General features: G+C 52.6%; 1 protein-coding gene across 3 annotated transcripts in view; it reads left to right on the top strand.

The window, feature by feature from the left end:
- Positions 1–6,127: 6,127 nt before the first annotated feature.
- DNM1 (dynamin 1) overlaps positions 6,128–17,854 on the top strand; it is a 46,234-nt gene continuing 34,507 nt past the window's right edge. For all 3 annotated transcript variants that reach the window (XM_081236764.1, XM_081236765.1, XM_081236766.1), the window contains exon 1: positions 6,128–6,340. In XM_081236764.1, coding sequence (XP_081092890.1) covers positions 6,180–6,340 — 161 coding nt within the window. In that variant the 5' untranslated portion in view covers positions 6,128–6,179. The remainder of the gene's footprint in view (positions 6,341–17,854) is intronic.

Here is a 17,854-nt window from a genome sequence, read left to right as displayed (position 1 = left end):
CAACCTGGAGAACAGCTAAATAAATCATGGTGTCTGCCTCTTAAGGAATAGCACACAGCCTTCAGAAAGTATGTCTTCAAAGGATATTTAAACACTCATGATATGATATGAATTGAACTCAGTAGGTTACAAAAGTGCATACACATTATGACCCCAATTTCGGAAAGAATAAATGTGTGTAGTGGGCTCATGGGTGGGAGGCTGGGGGGCATTCACTTTCTCTCCTTTTTTACTAATTTGCTGTGACCATTTGGATGACTTTATCATGGGGAGGGAGTGGACTTTTTTTTTTAATGTATATGACCTTGTGCTGCCTCCTTGAAGACCAGACTAGATTGTGGATGGAAATGCTCTGGGGACACTGATTGGGGCTAGACTCATGTTAATTGCTTTTAATCAGTCCCTTACAGGCAAAGCCCCCCAATGAAGTATGTTCAGAGGGAGAAGAGAGGCCCCATCTCTCTGCCCAAATGAAGTCTGACGATGTAGCATCACCTGGAGGCTTCATTCCTGCCTCCACTTTGAGATGCACCTTTATCATGAAATGGACTCATACTCATGTGGCTCTATGTCCAGACCTATTTGATCCAGGAATCTACTTGTCTTTTCCCGTGATGATATCACATAGTGTGATTGTTATAGTTTTGGAATATATTTTAATACCTAACAACACGAGCCCATGATACTGTTTTTTTTTTAGATTTCTTGCCAATTCCCAATCATGTAAATTTTGGGGGGTAAGTTACGGAATGATTTTTGTCAAAACTTCTCCCTCCCCCACTCATGCCAAAATCCCATCAGAATTTCGACTGGTGTTGCATGAAATGTGTTTAAGTTGGAGAAACACAGCCAACTTTATCCCAAGTTTTTCAGTTTAAGAATGAGGTAAACATCTCCATCTATTCAAGCACTGCGTCATGTTATGGTTTTGCAGGCTTCTTGATCTAGCATCTGCGCAGTTTCTATAGTGGCTATTGTCGCTATTTTCCCAGTACACTTTGTAACCAGCTATTGATTATGGTGTCCTTATCCTGTAACCTGCTACTTCCTCCTCTTATTTCTGCCCTCAGTAATGTCATGTGCCCTTTGACAGTAGAAAGCAGCTGCTGAGTTGTCCCCATGTCCTTGGGACACCAGCTCAGAGCCCTGTACATCATGGTTGCTTGGGGAAGGTTGATTAATGAGCAAACAAATGAACGAATGACTCCAGGATGCAGTTTCCTGCTTCCATCCTCGGGTTGGTGTTCATCACAGCAGCTCTTCCCTTCCTGACATCTATGTCCATCACCGCACAGCAGCAAGTCCCATCAAGGCACCCAGCACAGCACACCAATGCAGGCTCACAGAGTATGCCCGCAACCAGATGCCCAGCTCAGAAACCCCAGGAATAGTCCATGCTTAGCGACAGCTCCCGGACAGACTAGAGCAGAGAAAAATATAAGGCCATATGGTTATCATGTGGCCTCACCAGTATCTGTCATCCACCTGTGCCTTTACCTATTATTAAGCAGGGTGAGGGGAACAGAGAACAGAGGTGGGAGTGGCACGGTGGGCACAGCCTTGTTCCTGCCCCTACCTTCCAGAGTGACCTGGGGCAGGACCTCTCCCGACTTAGGATCTGGCCATCTCTGCTGGACAGGACTGGCTTATGTGTACTAGGGTCTCCCCACCGCTTACCAGGTTCAGTGGCTGCCTTCTGTCCCCAAAGGAACTAAATTCCCCTTACAATGTTCCCCCCTCCTCTCACTCGTCACCAGGCCGATCCCTGTCCAGTCTTCCCAGCTCAGTTCAAACATCGCCTCTTCAGGAGGCCTTTCCTGATTGCCAGATATAACTTCAAAGCCCTCTGTCCACATGGGGAATAATTGGGTAATCTGGGGCCCCCTGGGGCCTGGGATTTCCACAAGCTGAGCCATCCAGGGATAGAGCTGGCCCCCAATCCACACCTCCAGACCTAGCTCTGTTTCTCCCCCACAAATCCTGGCCTGTTTATGATCCCTTATCCTTCCCACCAAGAGGTGACATGCTTTGCTACCTTCATGAGGCTGAAGTTTCTTCAGACAGTACAACGGTAATGATGTTTATAATTATAGTAATCGTAGTTCTAATGATTCACTGTTTTAGGCACAGTTTTCATGTTTTACCTGAATTATTACATCACTGAATCCTCCTCACACAACCCTATGAGTTAGGTAATAGTCTTATCCCCTTTTACAGATGCAGAAACTGAGGGCCAGGGAGGTGAACTGACTTGCCCAAGGTCATTGGGTTAGACAGTGGTAGGGGTGGGATTTGAACAGCAGGCAATCTAGCTTTGGAGCTGCGTCCTTGATCCTCAGCATACAAGGGATCTAGGCTTATGTTGTTGTTCCAGGCTTATGGGGAGCTCCTCATTGTAAGATGGGGCAGTGCACGCACAGATGCCTGGACCATCGGTGCCCCAAAGCCCCTGGGAAATCTTGGTGCCCATCCTCCAGCCACACAGAGGAGGGTACCCTGTGTGCCCCAGCCTGGCCCAGATGCTTCTTCAGCAGTGACCTTGTCCCAGACACGGCCAGGTGTCTTGGCTTCATGCACCTGGTCTGCTTAGTTCGTCTTCTTCTCACAGTGGATCCGCATTCTAGCAGGACAAGTCCTGCATCTTATTAACCTCTCATCCCGCTATGTCTTGCTTGAGGTCTGGCATGAAGTGGCCACTGATTAATACCTGCTGAAGAATAAATGAATGAATGAATCCAAAGGGCCAGACCCTGAGCAGACTTAGTGACTAAATATAATGGCTTGACCCAGGAACTATAGGGTCAAGGCTGCACAATAAGGCCATTGCACAATTTAATACAATCAGCATTTATTGAGCACTTGCTGTATGCCCAACAAAAACCCCATCAGAAGGGACTAGGGTTTTATTTCATGTGCATTAAAAGTGTATAGGTTGCAGGCTTCCCTGGCGCAGTGGTTGAGAGTCCGCCTGCCGATGCAGGGGACACGGGTTCGTGCCCCGGTCCGGGAAGATCCCACATGCCGCGGAGCGGCTGGGCCCGTGAGCCATGGCTGCTGAGCCTGCGCGTCCGGAGCCTGTGCTCCGCAACGGGAGAGGCCACAGCAGTGAGAGGCCAGCGTACCACACACACACACACACACACAAAAAGTGTATACATAGAAGCCCTGGGTCTCACCTACCTCCAATTCACATCTTCACTCCATCACTTTATGGCTTTGTGACCTCAGCCACAGTCCTCTTTGTGCCTCAGTTGCCTCATTGGTCAAGGGGAAATAATAAGAACTTCTCCCTCCTGAGGGTTGAATCTCTCAGCACAGTAACCTGGCCCAGGGGGAAATGCCCAGTGAGTGTTCCTGCTACTGATCTTCAAGCATAGCTGGTGGTTACAGCTTCAGGGGCTCCAGAGAGAATTGTCCCTCATTTGCGCTCAAAGTAGAGGGTCAAAGCCATTTCTAAGACTCTCATTTAACTCACTGGCCTTCTGGACCCCCAACTTCACAGCACCCGGGAGAACCATCTGCAGTATTCCTCCTTCGGTCCTCACCAAGCCCTGTGGGAACAAGGACAGGGTAGACTTCAGGTTCATTTCCTTTCTGATTCCATACCTTTGCTTATGCTGATTCCTCTGCCCAGAACATCAGCACTTCTCTATTCACCCTCCCCTCCAAGTGACATTTTATCCATCCATTCTTCAAGCCCAGCACAGTCATTTCTAGCAGACCAGGGAACCAAACCAGAGCACTGCCAAACAGTGGGAAACTATGCAGCTGTGAACAAGGAATATGACCAAACTGTTCTTACGCTGAAAGACGTCAAAGACATACTGTTGCTAAAAAAAGCAAGTTGCATATAATAATATGTATTAGAGCTCCAACTTTGATGTGCACCGGAGTCTCCAGGGGCCCTTGGTTCTTGCTGAATGCAGGTTGTGATCCAGCAGGTCATGAGTGAAGCCTGAGAGTCTGCATTTCTGACAAACTCGGGGTGATGCCCAGGCTGCTGGTCTGGCATGGGTGATACAGCAGTACAGGATTTACAGTATGATCCCATTTCTATAAAAACAAAATGAATATATATATGGGATAAGCCAGAGAATAAACTCTAAGCTGTAAGGAGTGGTTATTTCTGGGTGGGAGAATGACCAGAAGCTTTCAAACACTGTGTAAAGTCTGATTTTTACAATAAGTTTCCCTACTGTAATTAGGAAAAACAACCCAACCATGATGGTGCTCTTCTAGGCAGACATCTGTAACCTGCACCCTCTTTCCAAATTAATGGCTCCAATTCAGGCTTCATCTCTGCCCTCTCTGGCTCTCAGAGCATAATAATGGGCTGGCTTGAAGCAGCTGCACAGGACGTGCGTTGTGTTTGACTGATGCTCCAGCTATCTGGAGGGCTGTGATCATCATCAGCAGTTTAATAAGGGTCTCCTAAGTGCCAGACCAGGGCCATGCCCTTCGCAGGCATTCCCACATTGGATAACTGAGGCTCAAAGATGTGCAGGGACCTGGATCACACAGCTCGTCTGAGACCCAGGCCCAGCTCCTGGGATGGTATCTGCTTATTCCCCTTTGCTTGCCTGGAAAATTCCTCCCCTAGATGTCCACATGAGTTGCTCCCTCACTTCCTTCAGGCCTCTGCTCAAATTTTTACCTTACCAGAGTCCTCCTCTGACCACTCTATACAATATAGCAACACTACCCCCTCCTCCAACTTCCCCAGCTTTCTTGCTTTCCAAAGCACTCATCACCATCTGACAGTCATATTTATTGGCTTATTTGTGCTTTATCCTTCTTTTTCCGCTAGACTATAAGCCACATGTGAGTAAGGGCTTTATCCATTTTGCTCATTGCTTTATCACTGGGGTCTAGCATAGTTCCTGGCTTAATGAATATGCATTAAATGGGTGAATGCACAACAGCCTCCAATTCACAGGCCACTGATCTCCCAGGAGTGTCCCCACTCTGTTCACAGACAGAGTGACCTGCTGATCCCCAGTAGCACAGGGTAGGCTGGCCTTTCTTTCCAGCCTTGTGGGGAGTCCAAATTAGGTTCCTTAAATGCAGAGGTGGATGTCTAGGCCTGGGGCCCCATGGTCTCTCCATGTGAAAAGGATAAACAGGGTGGGGTTGTAGAAGTCCTGGATTCAAATCCCACTGTTTTACCACCACCCTGATGGTTTGGGGAAAAGACTGTCACAAGAAGTCCCAGCTGTCCCAAGAAGGCCCTTCCAAGTGTCAGGGCCTTTGTACTTGCTGTTCATTTGGCCTGGCTGGCTCCTTCTCAACATTTAGGTCTTTTCTCAAATGTCATCTCCTCAGAGAACACCCCTAACCTCCCAGGCTAAAGAGGACTCTGCACCCACACAGGTACCTCTCTTCACACCCCATATTTATTTCTCCCATCACTATTAGTATAACTATTTTCACTTTTACTGTTTCATTTATCTGTTTATTCATTTACTGTCTGTCTCCACTGTAAGATCTATGAGGGAAGATCTTGTTCTTGTTTACTGTTGTATCTCCAACTGTCTGTCTTGTTTACTGTTGTATCTCCAGTGCCTAGAACAGGGTCTGTCTTATAGTAGGTGTTCAGTAAATATTTGTTGAATTAATGTTCTATATCTTCTCCTTCTAGAAACAGGGAAACTGAGGCCCAAAGGCGGAAAGGGAAATGCCAGAGATAAATTAGTCACAACCTAGAGTAGAAGGCAGTGAGGGCAAGTGGAACTGAAGGTCAGGAGACTATGACCTTGGAGGAGGCCCATGTCTCCAAGCCTCAGTTTCCTCACCTGTACGATGGAGTGAGGCAGTCATGACCACTATCCGAGGGGCCTGGTACTAACGGTACCTAGTACCTAGGAGACCTTGACCATTTCCAGGAATGATATCTGCGGTGCAGCATCGGCGCCTCCCCCAGACACAGCTCGAGCGCCCCAAAATCCGCAGAAGGAGAAAACTACAGTCCCCATAGTGCCACGGGCAGCGCCTGCGCATGACTGCCGACCCGGAGGGCTGCGGGCGCCCTCTAGCGGCACTCTGGCACAGCGCTCCGCTCCGATCCCCGAGGGGAGGGGGCCCCGCGGCGCAGGCAGTCTGAGCGCGCGGCTGCAGCGGCGGAGCCAAAGCCGGGAGCCCAAGCGGCCGCCGGATCGCAGCCCGCGGGGCCAGCCGCAACCATGGGCAACCGTGGCATGGAGGATCTAATCCCGCTGGTCAACCGGCTGCAGGATGCCTTCTCCGCCATCGGCCAGAACGCGGACCTCGACCTGCCGCAGATCGCCGTGGTGGGCGGCCAGAGCGCCGGCAAGAGCTCGGTGCTCGAGAATTTCGTAGGCAGGTAGGAGCGGCGCGCCCCTGAACTCGGACTCCCCCCCGCCCGGGTCCTCCGGGCCTCGCCACCCGGCCCCGACGGCAGACCCTGGCGCTGCACCGCGGAAGGCGCGCCCCCCGCCTCCAGCCAGAAGGAGGCGGCCCACCCCCTCCACGAGAGCCCCTCAGGGGCGCAGCGCCCCCGGCTTGTCCGCAAACGTCAAGCCAGCGGCCACGGGATCACGCCCCCCTCCTCCGCCCCATCCTTTGGGGAAGACAGCGAGACCCTGGCAAAGGGCTGTCCCCCCAACCCCCCTTGGGTACTGAGGGGCCTGCATTACTCAGCTCCCCCCTTCGGCTCTGGGGGTCTCTTGAGGCGGGCAGCATCCCTGGGGCAGTGCCCCCAACCCCAGGCCCTACGGAGGACAGCTCCCTCCTCTCATGGGAATTCCCAGACCGTGGCAGGGGAACCCCCCCACACACACCATAGCCCCTGGGAGAGGAGATAGCCCCGTGGGCATCGGAGAGCAGACGCAGCCTCCCCCCGTCACACACACACACCTCTGCGGCTCCAGCCGCCATCCGTGCGCAGCGCGGAAGAGGGGGGCGGCGCGGGTTGCAGGATGAGGAAGAGGACGGGGTGGGGGAGAAACTGCTTCTGATCCTTTACTGAGCAGCCGGCCCCTCGCCCCGCCGCCGCCCCTGGGTGGGGGCACCTGTCAATGTCGTTCTCCCCTTGGCCTAGCAGAGGGATTGTAATGGAGGGAGAAGGCGGCGGAGGGCAGAGATGACTAAGACAGGGAGGCAGGATGGCGGGGAGGGGGGAGCCATTTGCACAACCTAATCCCCCTCCTGTCTCTGATCCCACGAGGCGCTGGGAGGGCCGGGTGGCAAGGAGTCGGGGGCAACCACAAAGACAAAGGGTGTCCTGGGTTTAGGGAGGCAGGCAGGGTCGTGACCCCCACCCCAGGGTCCCCCAAGAAAGGGGAGGCGGAGATGGCTTTTTCGGGTGCTGAGGAGGAGAGAGAGAGGATGGCGCTCTCGGCCCGGTGCTGGAGACCGAGTGGGGGCTGGGCAGACTGATGGGGGGCGGGAGAATTGACACTGACTGGCCCACTGTGTCATCTCCCTCCCTCGCCTTCTTCAGAAACCCTAGCTTTGTGCCAATGACCTTCATGGCTAAAGAAGCGAACGACATGTGGGAGAGGGAGGCAGGTAGAGGCTTCTGCCCTCAGAGGGACAGCAATTCCGGGCCAGACATCCTGGGTCCAAGCCAGCTTCTGCTGTGAAACCTCAGGCGAGTCACTGCCCTCTCAGAGCCTCAGTTTCCCAATCTCTAATATGGACAGTTGGACCGGGTGGTTGTTCCTGCCCCACAAATGACCTGGGAAGCCCAGTGTCAACCCCAGGGATGAGAGGGAAGGATCCTGCCTGGAGCTATGAATCTGGGGTGGGGGGTGGCGGCCAGACCCATCTGGTCAGCAGAGGGGGACGCCGTCTGTCTCCCAGGGACGGGCTCCCAAAGAACTCCCCTCCTAGTCACGTGACCGCCCAGAGCAGCAGAGGCACAGGCAAGAGACACACAGATGGTCCCCCTCCCTATGCCTGGCTGTCAGAGTGAGGGGGTGGGAGGACCCTGGAAACAATAAAACCCCGGGGTCTTCGTGCTTTATATAGCGCTTGTGGACATCCAGAACTTTCCAGTATACAAACTATAGGCCTGCCTTTCATCCATTGGACATCTGCTGAATGCCTGCTCTGTGCCTGCTGCATGCTCTGGGCAGGGGGCACAGAGGGGAAGGTGACCTCAGCTCCCACCTGCTGGGCCCTTCCCATGTGCCCCATGCCATGCAATACGGGATGGGTCACAACAGCCCCATGAGGCAGGTACCGTGCTGCCCATCCTGCAGGTGAGGAAACTGAGACACTGAGGTTAGAGGCCATGTCCAAGGTCACAGGGCCAGGAAGGACAGCATCTATTAGACTCCAATCTGGAGCCTGCACAGCTTCTAAGAGCCCAGCTCTGCACTGAGCAAAGGGACGTGCAGGGGTGTGGGTCCCCATTTTCCCCATCTGAGTGATGGGCAGACTGACAGCTGCTGCCTTACCTTCCTGAGACAGTGGCCGTGGGGCTCCAGTGAGTTCACGGGTGTAAAAGCTCCCTTTTGTAAACACGTGGGAGGGAGGTGTTGATTGTCAGTTAGGTTTGGGGCCTGCATGTGCCAGTACAGACCAGGCCCCTGCCCTTTCGGAGTTCACTGTCCAGCAGAGAGAGGTGCCAGTAAGTAGACAGCACAGCAGGCCAGCCTGGTCACAGCTGACTTCGGCAACTGTTTGCTTGTTGAGTGGTGGAGTGAGATGTGGATTCTGCCCCAGGAGGCCTGGGCCCTCTCGAAACCCAATACCATTTGACTGTGGCCCTGCAGGAGGATGCACGGGGTGTGCAGACGCAGGCCAGGGGCAGAGCAGGGGTCACTGCGCCTGAGGCGGAGGAGTGAGCAGGGAAACATTACTTGATCCTCATGAAAGCTAGAAAGGAGGCCGGTGTTGGAGTGCAGTCGGGAAACTGAGGTTCACCGGGGCCCCCAGCCAGCCCTGCCTGGTCTGTCATGGGTCCCAACCTGTCTACCTAGGACTAGGTCCCCAGACGCATAGGCATGGTAACAGTGGCCCTGCCTCCTGGGGCTTCCTGGGAGTCAACCCCCCATGGAGAGGAAGTGGAATATACAACAGAGGAAGCAAAGATTGCTCCAGGCCAGCCCGGGCTCCCGGGCAACGAGGAGGACCCTGTTGTCAGCTCTGCCATGGAGGTGACCCAAGCAGCTGCCCAGGACCCCGCTAGGACTGGTCTGGGTCTATGCTATTTCTTTGTCCCCCTTTTACAGAAGGGAAAACTGAGGCTGATTCATTGAGTCATTCAGCAGATATATGAAGAAGAAAACTGGGGAATGGGGTCAATGCTGGGAGGGAAAAGGGCCACTTTCCACAGGGAGGTCAGAGAAGGTCTCTAGGAGGTGGTGACATCTGAGAGGAGAACTGAGGGATGAGAAGCCACGTGACTCTCTGGGGAGAGCATTCTAGGTGGAGGGAACAGCAAATGCAAAGGCCCTGGGGCAGTAATGAATTTGGTGTGCTTGAAGAACAGAAAGGAAGCACTGGGGCTGGTGTTTTGTAAGCAAGGCGGACACAGCATCGGGGAGTAGGCTGGGGCTAGATCTACAAGGCCCTCAGATTATGCTGAGGAGCTGGGTTTGTTTTCATTATTATCAGAAGCTTTTAAGTAATGGAGTGACTTGAGCTGATTCCAGCAAGTATGTGACTTGGGGAGGGGGGCAGGAGACAGATGAGGAGGCTGCTGCGGTGGGCAAAGGTGACAGGGCCTGGACCAGGGCTTTAGCAGAGAGAGGAGGAGACCTGTGGGGTTCAGGATGTATTTTGGAGGAAAGTCCCACAAAACCTGCTGGTGGATGGGATGTGGAAGGTGAGGAAAGAAGAATCCAAGATGACTTCCGCACCTTTGACCGCAGGTGGGTGTTGGCGCCATTAACAGAGTACAGGAGGAGCCAGGTGAGGGGCTGGGGGTAAAATCAGGAGTTTGGTTTTGAACTCTTTGAGTCTGACATGTCAGGTGGGCAGTGTGGTGATGCAGGTCGGAAGCTCAGGGGGAAGGCTGGCTGGAAATATACATTTGCAAGAGATAGGATGTAAACCCGTGAGCATAGATGAGATCATCTTGGGGGTAAGTGCAGACAGAGGAGTGTGCGTGGGCCCCAGGACACCCCAGCATGTTGTGAGCAGATGTCTGGTGCCCTAGGTTTCCCTTTGTCTGCCCCCAGCTGCGTGCCCCCTCCCCACAACACCCGTCCGGCGTCAAGTCTGGTGTCCTGGGATAGGCTTCCAGCCTCCAACGCCCCTGGCCTTGCTCACTTTGGTGCCCAGGCATGCTGACATTTGGGCAGTGCCCACCTTCCCTCCCGTTTGGCCCCTGGGGAGGCCAAGGCCAGTGGGAGTGTGGTAGAGGGACTGAGCGCTCAGGCTCTGGAAGCAGACCTGGGTTTGTAGCTTACCTCTGCCACTTACAAGCTGGGCAACATTGGGCATGTTTCTTTTTTTTTCATTTTTATTTTTATTTTTTATTAGTTTCTGCTTTATAACAAAGTGAATCAGTCATACATATACATCTGCTCCCACATCCCTTCCCTCTTGCGTCTCCCTCCCTCCCACCCTCCCTATCCCACCCCTCTAGGTGGTCACAAAGCACCGAGCTGATCTCCCTGTGCTATGCGGCTGCTTCCCACTAGCTATCTATTTTATGTTTGGTAGTGTATATATGTCCATGCCTCTCTCTCGCTTTGTCACAGCCCACCCTTCCCCCTCCCCATATCCTCATATCCTTAAACCCTGCCCGGCTGCTACTTCCTCATCTGTAAAATGGGGATAATAATACCACCTCCCTCATGGGATTGTGGCGAGTGTTGACGTCATACCCGTGAAGCACTCGGGGTAAGGTCTGGCACAGAGGATGCACCCATTCTGCTCCTGCCTGGGCACAGGTACCAGCTGGGAGGAGGGCCAGGGTGAGGGTGGAGGTGGGAGAATCTCCTCTAGCCAGGGTAGCGAAGGAAGCCTGGGGAGTGAGCCTCTGCCCAGAGCCCACAGGGCAGCCTGGGGGTAGTGTTTTGGGTTTCCCTGGTGACTCTGCCTACCCCTGCTCAGGCTCTCTGCCTCCTACCAATCCCCTTGCCCCTTCCTCTGCATTTGCGTCCCAGCACAGACTTGTGCTGGTCTCTGGCCTCAGAGAGCCCCTCTCTCGGTCAGCCCCAGCCCACTGCCCACTACTAAGATCTGTCGCTTCCTCTGAACACTTCGGGCTACATCTTAGTGGTCCCATTTCCCAGGTTTGGAGACTGAGGCCAAAGATGATTAGGGGATAATTGAGACATCAAAAGTAGAAAGTCGCTGACTGGAGGGGGCAGAGAGAACTGACATCTCCTTGGCACTTGCAGCATGCCAGGCCCTAAGGATACAGCTCTGAAGAAGCCAGACCCACCCCTATTGTGGGGGAAGGCGGGCTGCGGGGGAGGGGGCTCACAGCTGAGCAGGACAGACAGACGCTACATCACACAAAGAGCTCTTTTGTTGTGTGTTGGAAAAAGGGTACCAGGAGCCTCGATATTGAAGGGAGGGGAGTCGTCAGGGGGCCAGGGAAGGCATTTGAGCACTTAAGTCTGGGCCTGAGCAAAAATAGGACTTGGTCAGGCAAAGGAGTGAACATACTCCGGGTTCAGGGTCCCACCTGAGCAAAGGCCCGAGGTGGGAGGGAGCCCAGTGGGTCTGAGAGCCCAGACGAAAGGCAGTGAGGAGCAGAGGTCACAGTGAGACCAGGAGGGTCGGGGAGGCGCTGCCGGCCCTTCAGCCATCCCCACCCAGAGAGCCCGCGATGCTGCCGGGCAGCCACACTCTGCTCCCCCTCTCCCTGCTCAGAGCGCGCACCTGCCACGCGCCCACAGCCCGCCCCGCGTGCCCAGCCCCGCCAGAGGACGTCTTCCCCAAACCCCCGCCCCACCCAGTGGCCCCAAGGAGCTGGGAATGAAAGGTGACTCTGGCAGACGGCAGCTGATCCCGGCGCCAGGAGAATCGAGTTTCCCAGGCCTTGGCTGGGGTCGGAGGGTCGGAACCTGGCGGGCGGGTGAGGAGGGGCGGGGCGGGAGCGGAGGCAGCCAGTCACGGACGTGGTGTTATCAGCCCTGGAACAAGAGCAGAAGTGGAGCCCACGTGCCGTATGTCTAAATATTCCTGTTATAAATCAAGCTAAGGAATTGCTAAATACAATACATTCTGCCCTCCCACCTTGACAAACACACCTTCAAAGCAACCTGGCAGGCTGGTGTTGAATATAGAATTTCAGACTCCTCCGAGCTCTGTGATGGGATGGGAAGCGTCTCTCTCCAGGCTGCCCTCATATTCCAGCTCCATCCCCGTCCCCAGAAAGGATCCCCCTTAACCCCCCGGGGTTGCCTCCCCGAAGCGAGGGCCGCCCCCAGGGCGGGCAGAAGCTAGAGGTAGGCTTGAGACCCCTAGGAGGGGTGCACAGGCTCCAGTTGGGCACCTTCCCTTGATCCTTGGGAATCCCATGCTTCATGGGGATGGTGAGGCCGGAGATCTCAACTGGGATGGGGTGCAAGGTCAGGGCCCCGATTCCCCAGGTCCAAGGGCATCGCTGATTATTGTCTTTTTGGAACCAACAACCTGTCAGTAGGAGGAGCATCGTCCCAAGTTTTCAGATGGTGAAATGGCACAGAGAGGGTAGGGGACCTGCCTGAAGTCACACAGCGGTGGAATCAGAGACAGAACAGGAACCAGCACAGGTCTCCTGCCTCCATGTGAATGTCCACCATCTTCACCCCAACCCATGTGCCTCCATTTCCATACACCTCAGCTTCTCCTCCTCTTCTCTCTCTGGGTGTCTCTCGGGCACTCTTACCCCCTCCCTGGACTGAAATCTGGCTAGGGAATATGAACTGTTTGCAGTAGTCAGCTCCAGCAACTTGGAATTACTACAGGCAACAGGAAAAAGAGGAATATTGGCCTTGGAAGGTGTTTGAGACAGTCACCTAAATGGCATCTTCCCAGTGCCCTGGCCAGAGGCCCCGGGATCAGCTCCCCCCTCCTCTCTCATCCTCTCCATCCATTCAGTCTACAAGCCCTGTGTACTCTGCCCCAGTCCACCCCCCTCTCTCTACCTTGGCCACCACCACCTTTGTCTTAGCACCTGGGGCAGCTGCCTCTCTTGCCATTCTCCGTCTGACAGCACAGAACTCTCTATGGCTTCCCAATCTGATCCCCTCTGCTTGAAGCCCTCCTTAGCCCCCCTACCCTCCAACCAGAGCCCTAGCTCCTGAGTTGGGACCCTGAGGCCTGCCTTACCCAGCCTGGCTTCCCCTCCAGCCGCTCTCTCCTGGGCCACCTGGGTCTCTTGCAGTTCATGGGAAAATGGGCCATCCCTCTCCCTCACTATCCTGAGTGCCGTTGCGTGTGCTGTTCTCTCTGCCGGGAAGGCTCTTCACCACACCTCCGTCTTCTTCCTTCACTGGCTCAACCTCCAAGGCTCACGTCAGCCAACACCTCCTCCAGGATGCCTTCCCTGATCACCCTCCAGCCCATGACCTCCGTGTGTATGGTAGGGCTCAGTTTTTCCAGAATGAGGGACCATAGAGGGAGAAAGAGGCCCATGGCCTTGGGCTGAGAGCTCCCTGCAGAGGAGTTCCAACCAAGGTTACTATAAACATTTTATCTGTTTATTACTGCATCACTCTTTTATCACTGGTCTTAGCACAGGGAAACAAGGCCACCAGCCAGGATGGGGAGAAACATCTCAGCAGGTGAATGCAATGCTCTCTAGCACACACAGGCACCTAGCACATGATGGGCACTCAGGTGGCTCATGGCATCACCAATAGGCACTCTGTTAGATCCTTCTACAGCCAGGATCTCAAGGCATCCCCTCAACAACCCTAGGAGGGAGCTGCTGGATTGTGTCCCATTTCACTGATGAGGAAACTGAGGTTAGGAGCAGAGAAATAATTTAGTGGTGGAGCTGAGATTCCTTCACAGCAAGCTGCTGGTGATAAGAAATAAGGATCCAGATGTAGCTCTGTATTGAGCGACTTGGGAAAAGTTTGTGCTGAGCTGTTAGGTAGCAAAACCACTACCCAAGTGTGGCTCAGAGCCCTAGGCACAAGTAGGCACATGAGGGGCACCTGACTTCATCTCTCTGAGCCTCAGTTTCTTCCCCTTTATGTTGGGGAAACTGGACAGGCCAACCTCACACAGCCATTCGAGAATCAAACAAGAGGATGCAGATTTCTTAAACAGCTTTATCAAGGTATAATTTACATGCCATACAATTCACCCATTTTTAGTGCACACTTCAATGGTTTTTAGCATATTTACAGACTTGTGCAACCATCATCACAATCTAATTTTAGAACACTTCCATCACCCCCAAAAGAAACCTCGTGATGATGCAGATTTTAGAGCCCCCGGCAGAGTCCTTGGCCAGCAGTCAACAATGCATCAGTGTTTGCCATGACTATTATTATAAGTGATAAAATGTTTACAACGGTGAGCCCCAGGTGTTGCGGTGTTGGTTGCTTTTTATTTTTGCAACATTTTATTTATTTATTTATTTTTCTGACTCAATAGCTGGAAACAGCAATTTCTTTTTTTTTTTGAATTTTTGAATTTTATTTTATTTATTTTTTATACAGCAGGTTCTTATTAGTTATCCATTTTATGCATATTAGTGTATATATGTCAATCCCAATCTCCCAATTCATCCCACCACCACCACCACCCACCCCCACCACTTTCCCCCCTTGGTGTCCATACGTTTGTTCTCTGCATCTGTGTTTCTATTTCTGCCCTGCAAACCAGTTCATCTGTACCATTTTTCTAGGTTCCATATATATGTGTTAATATATGATATTTGTTTTTTTCTTTCTGACTTACTTCACTTGTATGACAGTCTCTAGGTCCATCCAAGTCTCTACAAATGACCCAATTTCATTCCTTTTTATGGCTGAGTAATATTCCATTGTACATATGTGCCACATCTTCTTTATCCATTCGTCTGTCGATGGGCATTTAAGTTGCTTCCATGACCTGGCTATTGTAAATAGTGCTTCAATGAACATTGGGGTGCATGTGTCTTTTTGAATTATGGTTTTCTCTGGGTATATGCCCAGTAGTGGGATTGCTGGGTCGTATGGTAGTTCTATTTTTAGTTTTTTAAGGAACCTCCATACCGTTCTCCATAGTGATTGTATCAATTTTCATTCCCACCAACAGTGCAGGAGGGTCCCCTTTTCTCCACACCCTCTCCAGCATTTGTTGTTTGTAGATTTTCTGATGATGGCCATTCTAACTGGTGTGAGGTGATACCTCATTGTAGTTTTGATGTGCATTTCTCTAATAATGAGTGATGTTTAGCAGCTTTTCATGTGCTTCTTGGCCATCTCAACATTTTATTTTGTGAAATTTTTCAATTTTATTTTAATTTTTTAAATTCATTTTTATTGGAGTATAGTTGATTTACAATGTTGTGTTAGTTTCTGCTGTACAGCAAAGTGAGTCACTTATACATATGCGTGTATCCACTCTTTTTTTAGATTCTATTCCCATATAGGTCATTACAGAGTACTGAGTAAAGTTCCCTGTGCTATACAGTAGGTTCTTATTAGTTATCTATTTTATACATAGTAGTCGAAAGTTGTTTTTTGTTTTTTGCCGTACGCGGACCTCTCACTGTGGTGGCCTCTCCCGTTGCAGAGCACAGGCTCCGGACGCGCAGGCTCAGCGGCCATGGCTCACGAGCCCAGCCGCTCCGTGGCATGTGGGATCTTCCCGGACCGGGGCACGAACCCGTGTCCCCTGCATCGGCAGGCAGACTCTCAACCACTGCGCCACCAGGGAAGCCCCGAAAGTTTTTTAAAAGGGAGAACATATGATTTTTTAAGGTACAGGCAAAAGAGAAATTGATTTTCATTTTGAAAGTATAAAGTCATCAACACTTGAAGGAAAGGAAAGAGGAAGGAAGGGAGGGAGGCAGGAAGGAAAGAAGCAAAGAAGAAACGTAGGAAGGGGTGTCCGGAGCCTGCGCTCTGCAACGGGAGAGGCCACAACAGTGAGAGGCCCGCGTACCGCAAAAAAAAAGAAAAGAAGAAGAAGAAGAAACATAGGAAGGATGGAAGGATAAGGTGGAAGGAAAGATCACAGATTTTCTTTTTTTTTTAATTAATTAATTATTTTTAACATTTTTAAAAATTATTTATTTATTTATTTATTTATTTATTTATTTTGGCTGCGTTGGGTCTTTGTTGCCGCGCGCGGGCTTTCTCTAGTTGCGGTGAGTGGGGGCTACTCTTCGTTGCGGTGCTCGGGCTTCTCATTGCGGTGGCTTCTGTTGTTGCCGAGCATGGGCTCTAGGCGCCCGGGCTTCAGGAGTTGTGGCTCACGGGCTCTGGAGCGCAGGCTCAGTAGTTGTGGCACACGGGTTTAGTTGCTCCACGGCATGTGGGATCTTACTGGACCAGGGCTCGAATTCGTGTCCCCTGCATTGGCAGGCGGATTCTTAACCACTGCGCCACCAGGGAAGCCCCATAGATTTTCTTTAATAGAGAAAAAGGATGTTGTGGAGAGAGCACCGGGCTTGGAGTCCAGAGCCCTGGGCACCAGTCCTACCCTGCCGCCAACTTGCACTGTGAACTTGGGCAACACTCTTCCCCTTTTTATGCCTCAGTTTCCACATCTGTGCAATGAGGGCGATGGTGGGAGGACTGTAGGAGCTTTGTCAAATCATTCTTTCGGTCGACAGCGGCGTCCCGAGTGCCCGCTCAGTGCCAGGCTCCGAGCTGGGTGCTGGGAATATGGTGGTAAACAGGACCAACCCTGTTTACTGGACATCAGAATATCAGGGGAAGCTAAGGCCAGGGCTGCCCTAAAATGTTCAAACCTCAGCTGGAAATTCATGGGCTGTGCAACGAAGTGGGCCGGCCTGGGGCCTCCTGGGGCCGCAGGAACAGAGCGGGACTTGTTGCCTGGCCTCACCTCCTCCCCACTGTGTTTCTTGGCCCATCCACTCCCTCGCCTCCACCCTGGATCCCTGCTTCAGAGGGCATCTCACAGCCTGCCTGGCCCGCTTGCCTTCCACTTCCAAGGCAAGGTTTGGCAGGAAATATCCTGGCCTCCATCCTCTTCCGGCCAGCCCCCAGGAGACCCACCTTCCAACTCCCTCCCTGCTGCATCAATTGGTGACATGGTTGTGGGAGCCCAGCCTGTGTTCTCAGATTGCTCAACAAGTCATATTTATAATCATTGCTACCATTTATTCAGGCATTAGTTTATGTAAGCCTCACAGAAACCCATTTTACTGAGAAGGAAACTGAGGCTCAGAGAGGCCTGGTCATTTGTCCATAGCCACACAGCTCCTAAGTGGCAGCTCTGACATCCAACGCCTGGCCTGTCTGACATCAGAGCCCAGGAAACAAGAGACTTATAAGGATGACTGCCGCTGGGTACCTGCCAGACCAAGCATGCTCCTTTCTGCTGTTGTTTACATTCAGCAGGACCCAGAAACCAGGCTTCCAGAGCAATAGTCCCGGATCTCCGATACCAGAGTAGGGGTGGGGTCACTTCGGCCCTTTGGTGTAATTTCTCCAGGCCCCTCTGGGGTGACAGTGCCAATTCAGACGGGGAGTATGTGGCGCCTGGAGGTCGTGAGACGTGTTTATTTCATCCTCCCTGTGCTTCAGGTTTGAAGGTACTTCTGCAGATGGCAAGGCAAGGCCTCCCCGGGAAACCACCATCTGTCCAGGATGAGTGGGAGGGGCTGGCCTGTCACCATCCACCCCTCCCACACGTCCCTCGAGGCTGGTGGGCTCGGCACACTTTTCTCTGGGCACCAGTTCTGTCCTCCCAACCAGGAGCTGGGTGGGAGGTGCAGGGGGGGCTCTGGCTGGAGGCCAGATCAGGCCCGAATCCC

Source organism: Mesoplodon bidens (assembly GCF_964165515.1).
Source record: "Mesoplodon bidens genome assembly, chromosome: 6".
NCBI classification, from domain to species: Eukaryota; Metazoa; Chordata; class Mammalia; order Artiodactyla; family Ziphiidae; genus Mesoplodon; species Mesoplodon bidens.
This window is presented reverse-complemented; position numbering and strand designations above follow the sequence as displayed.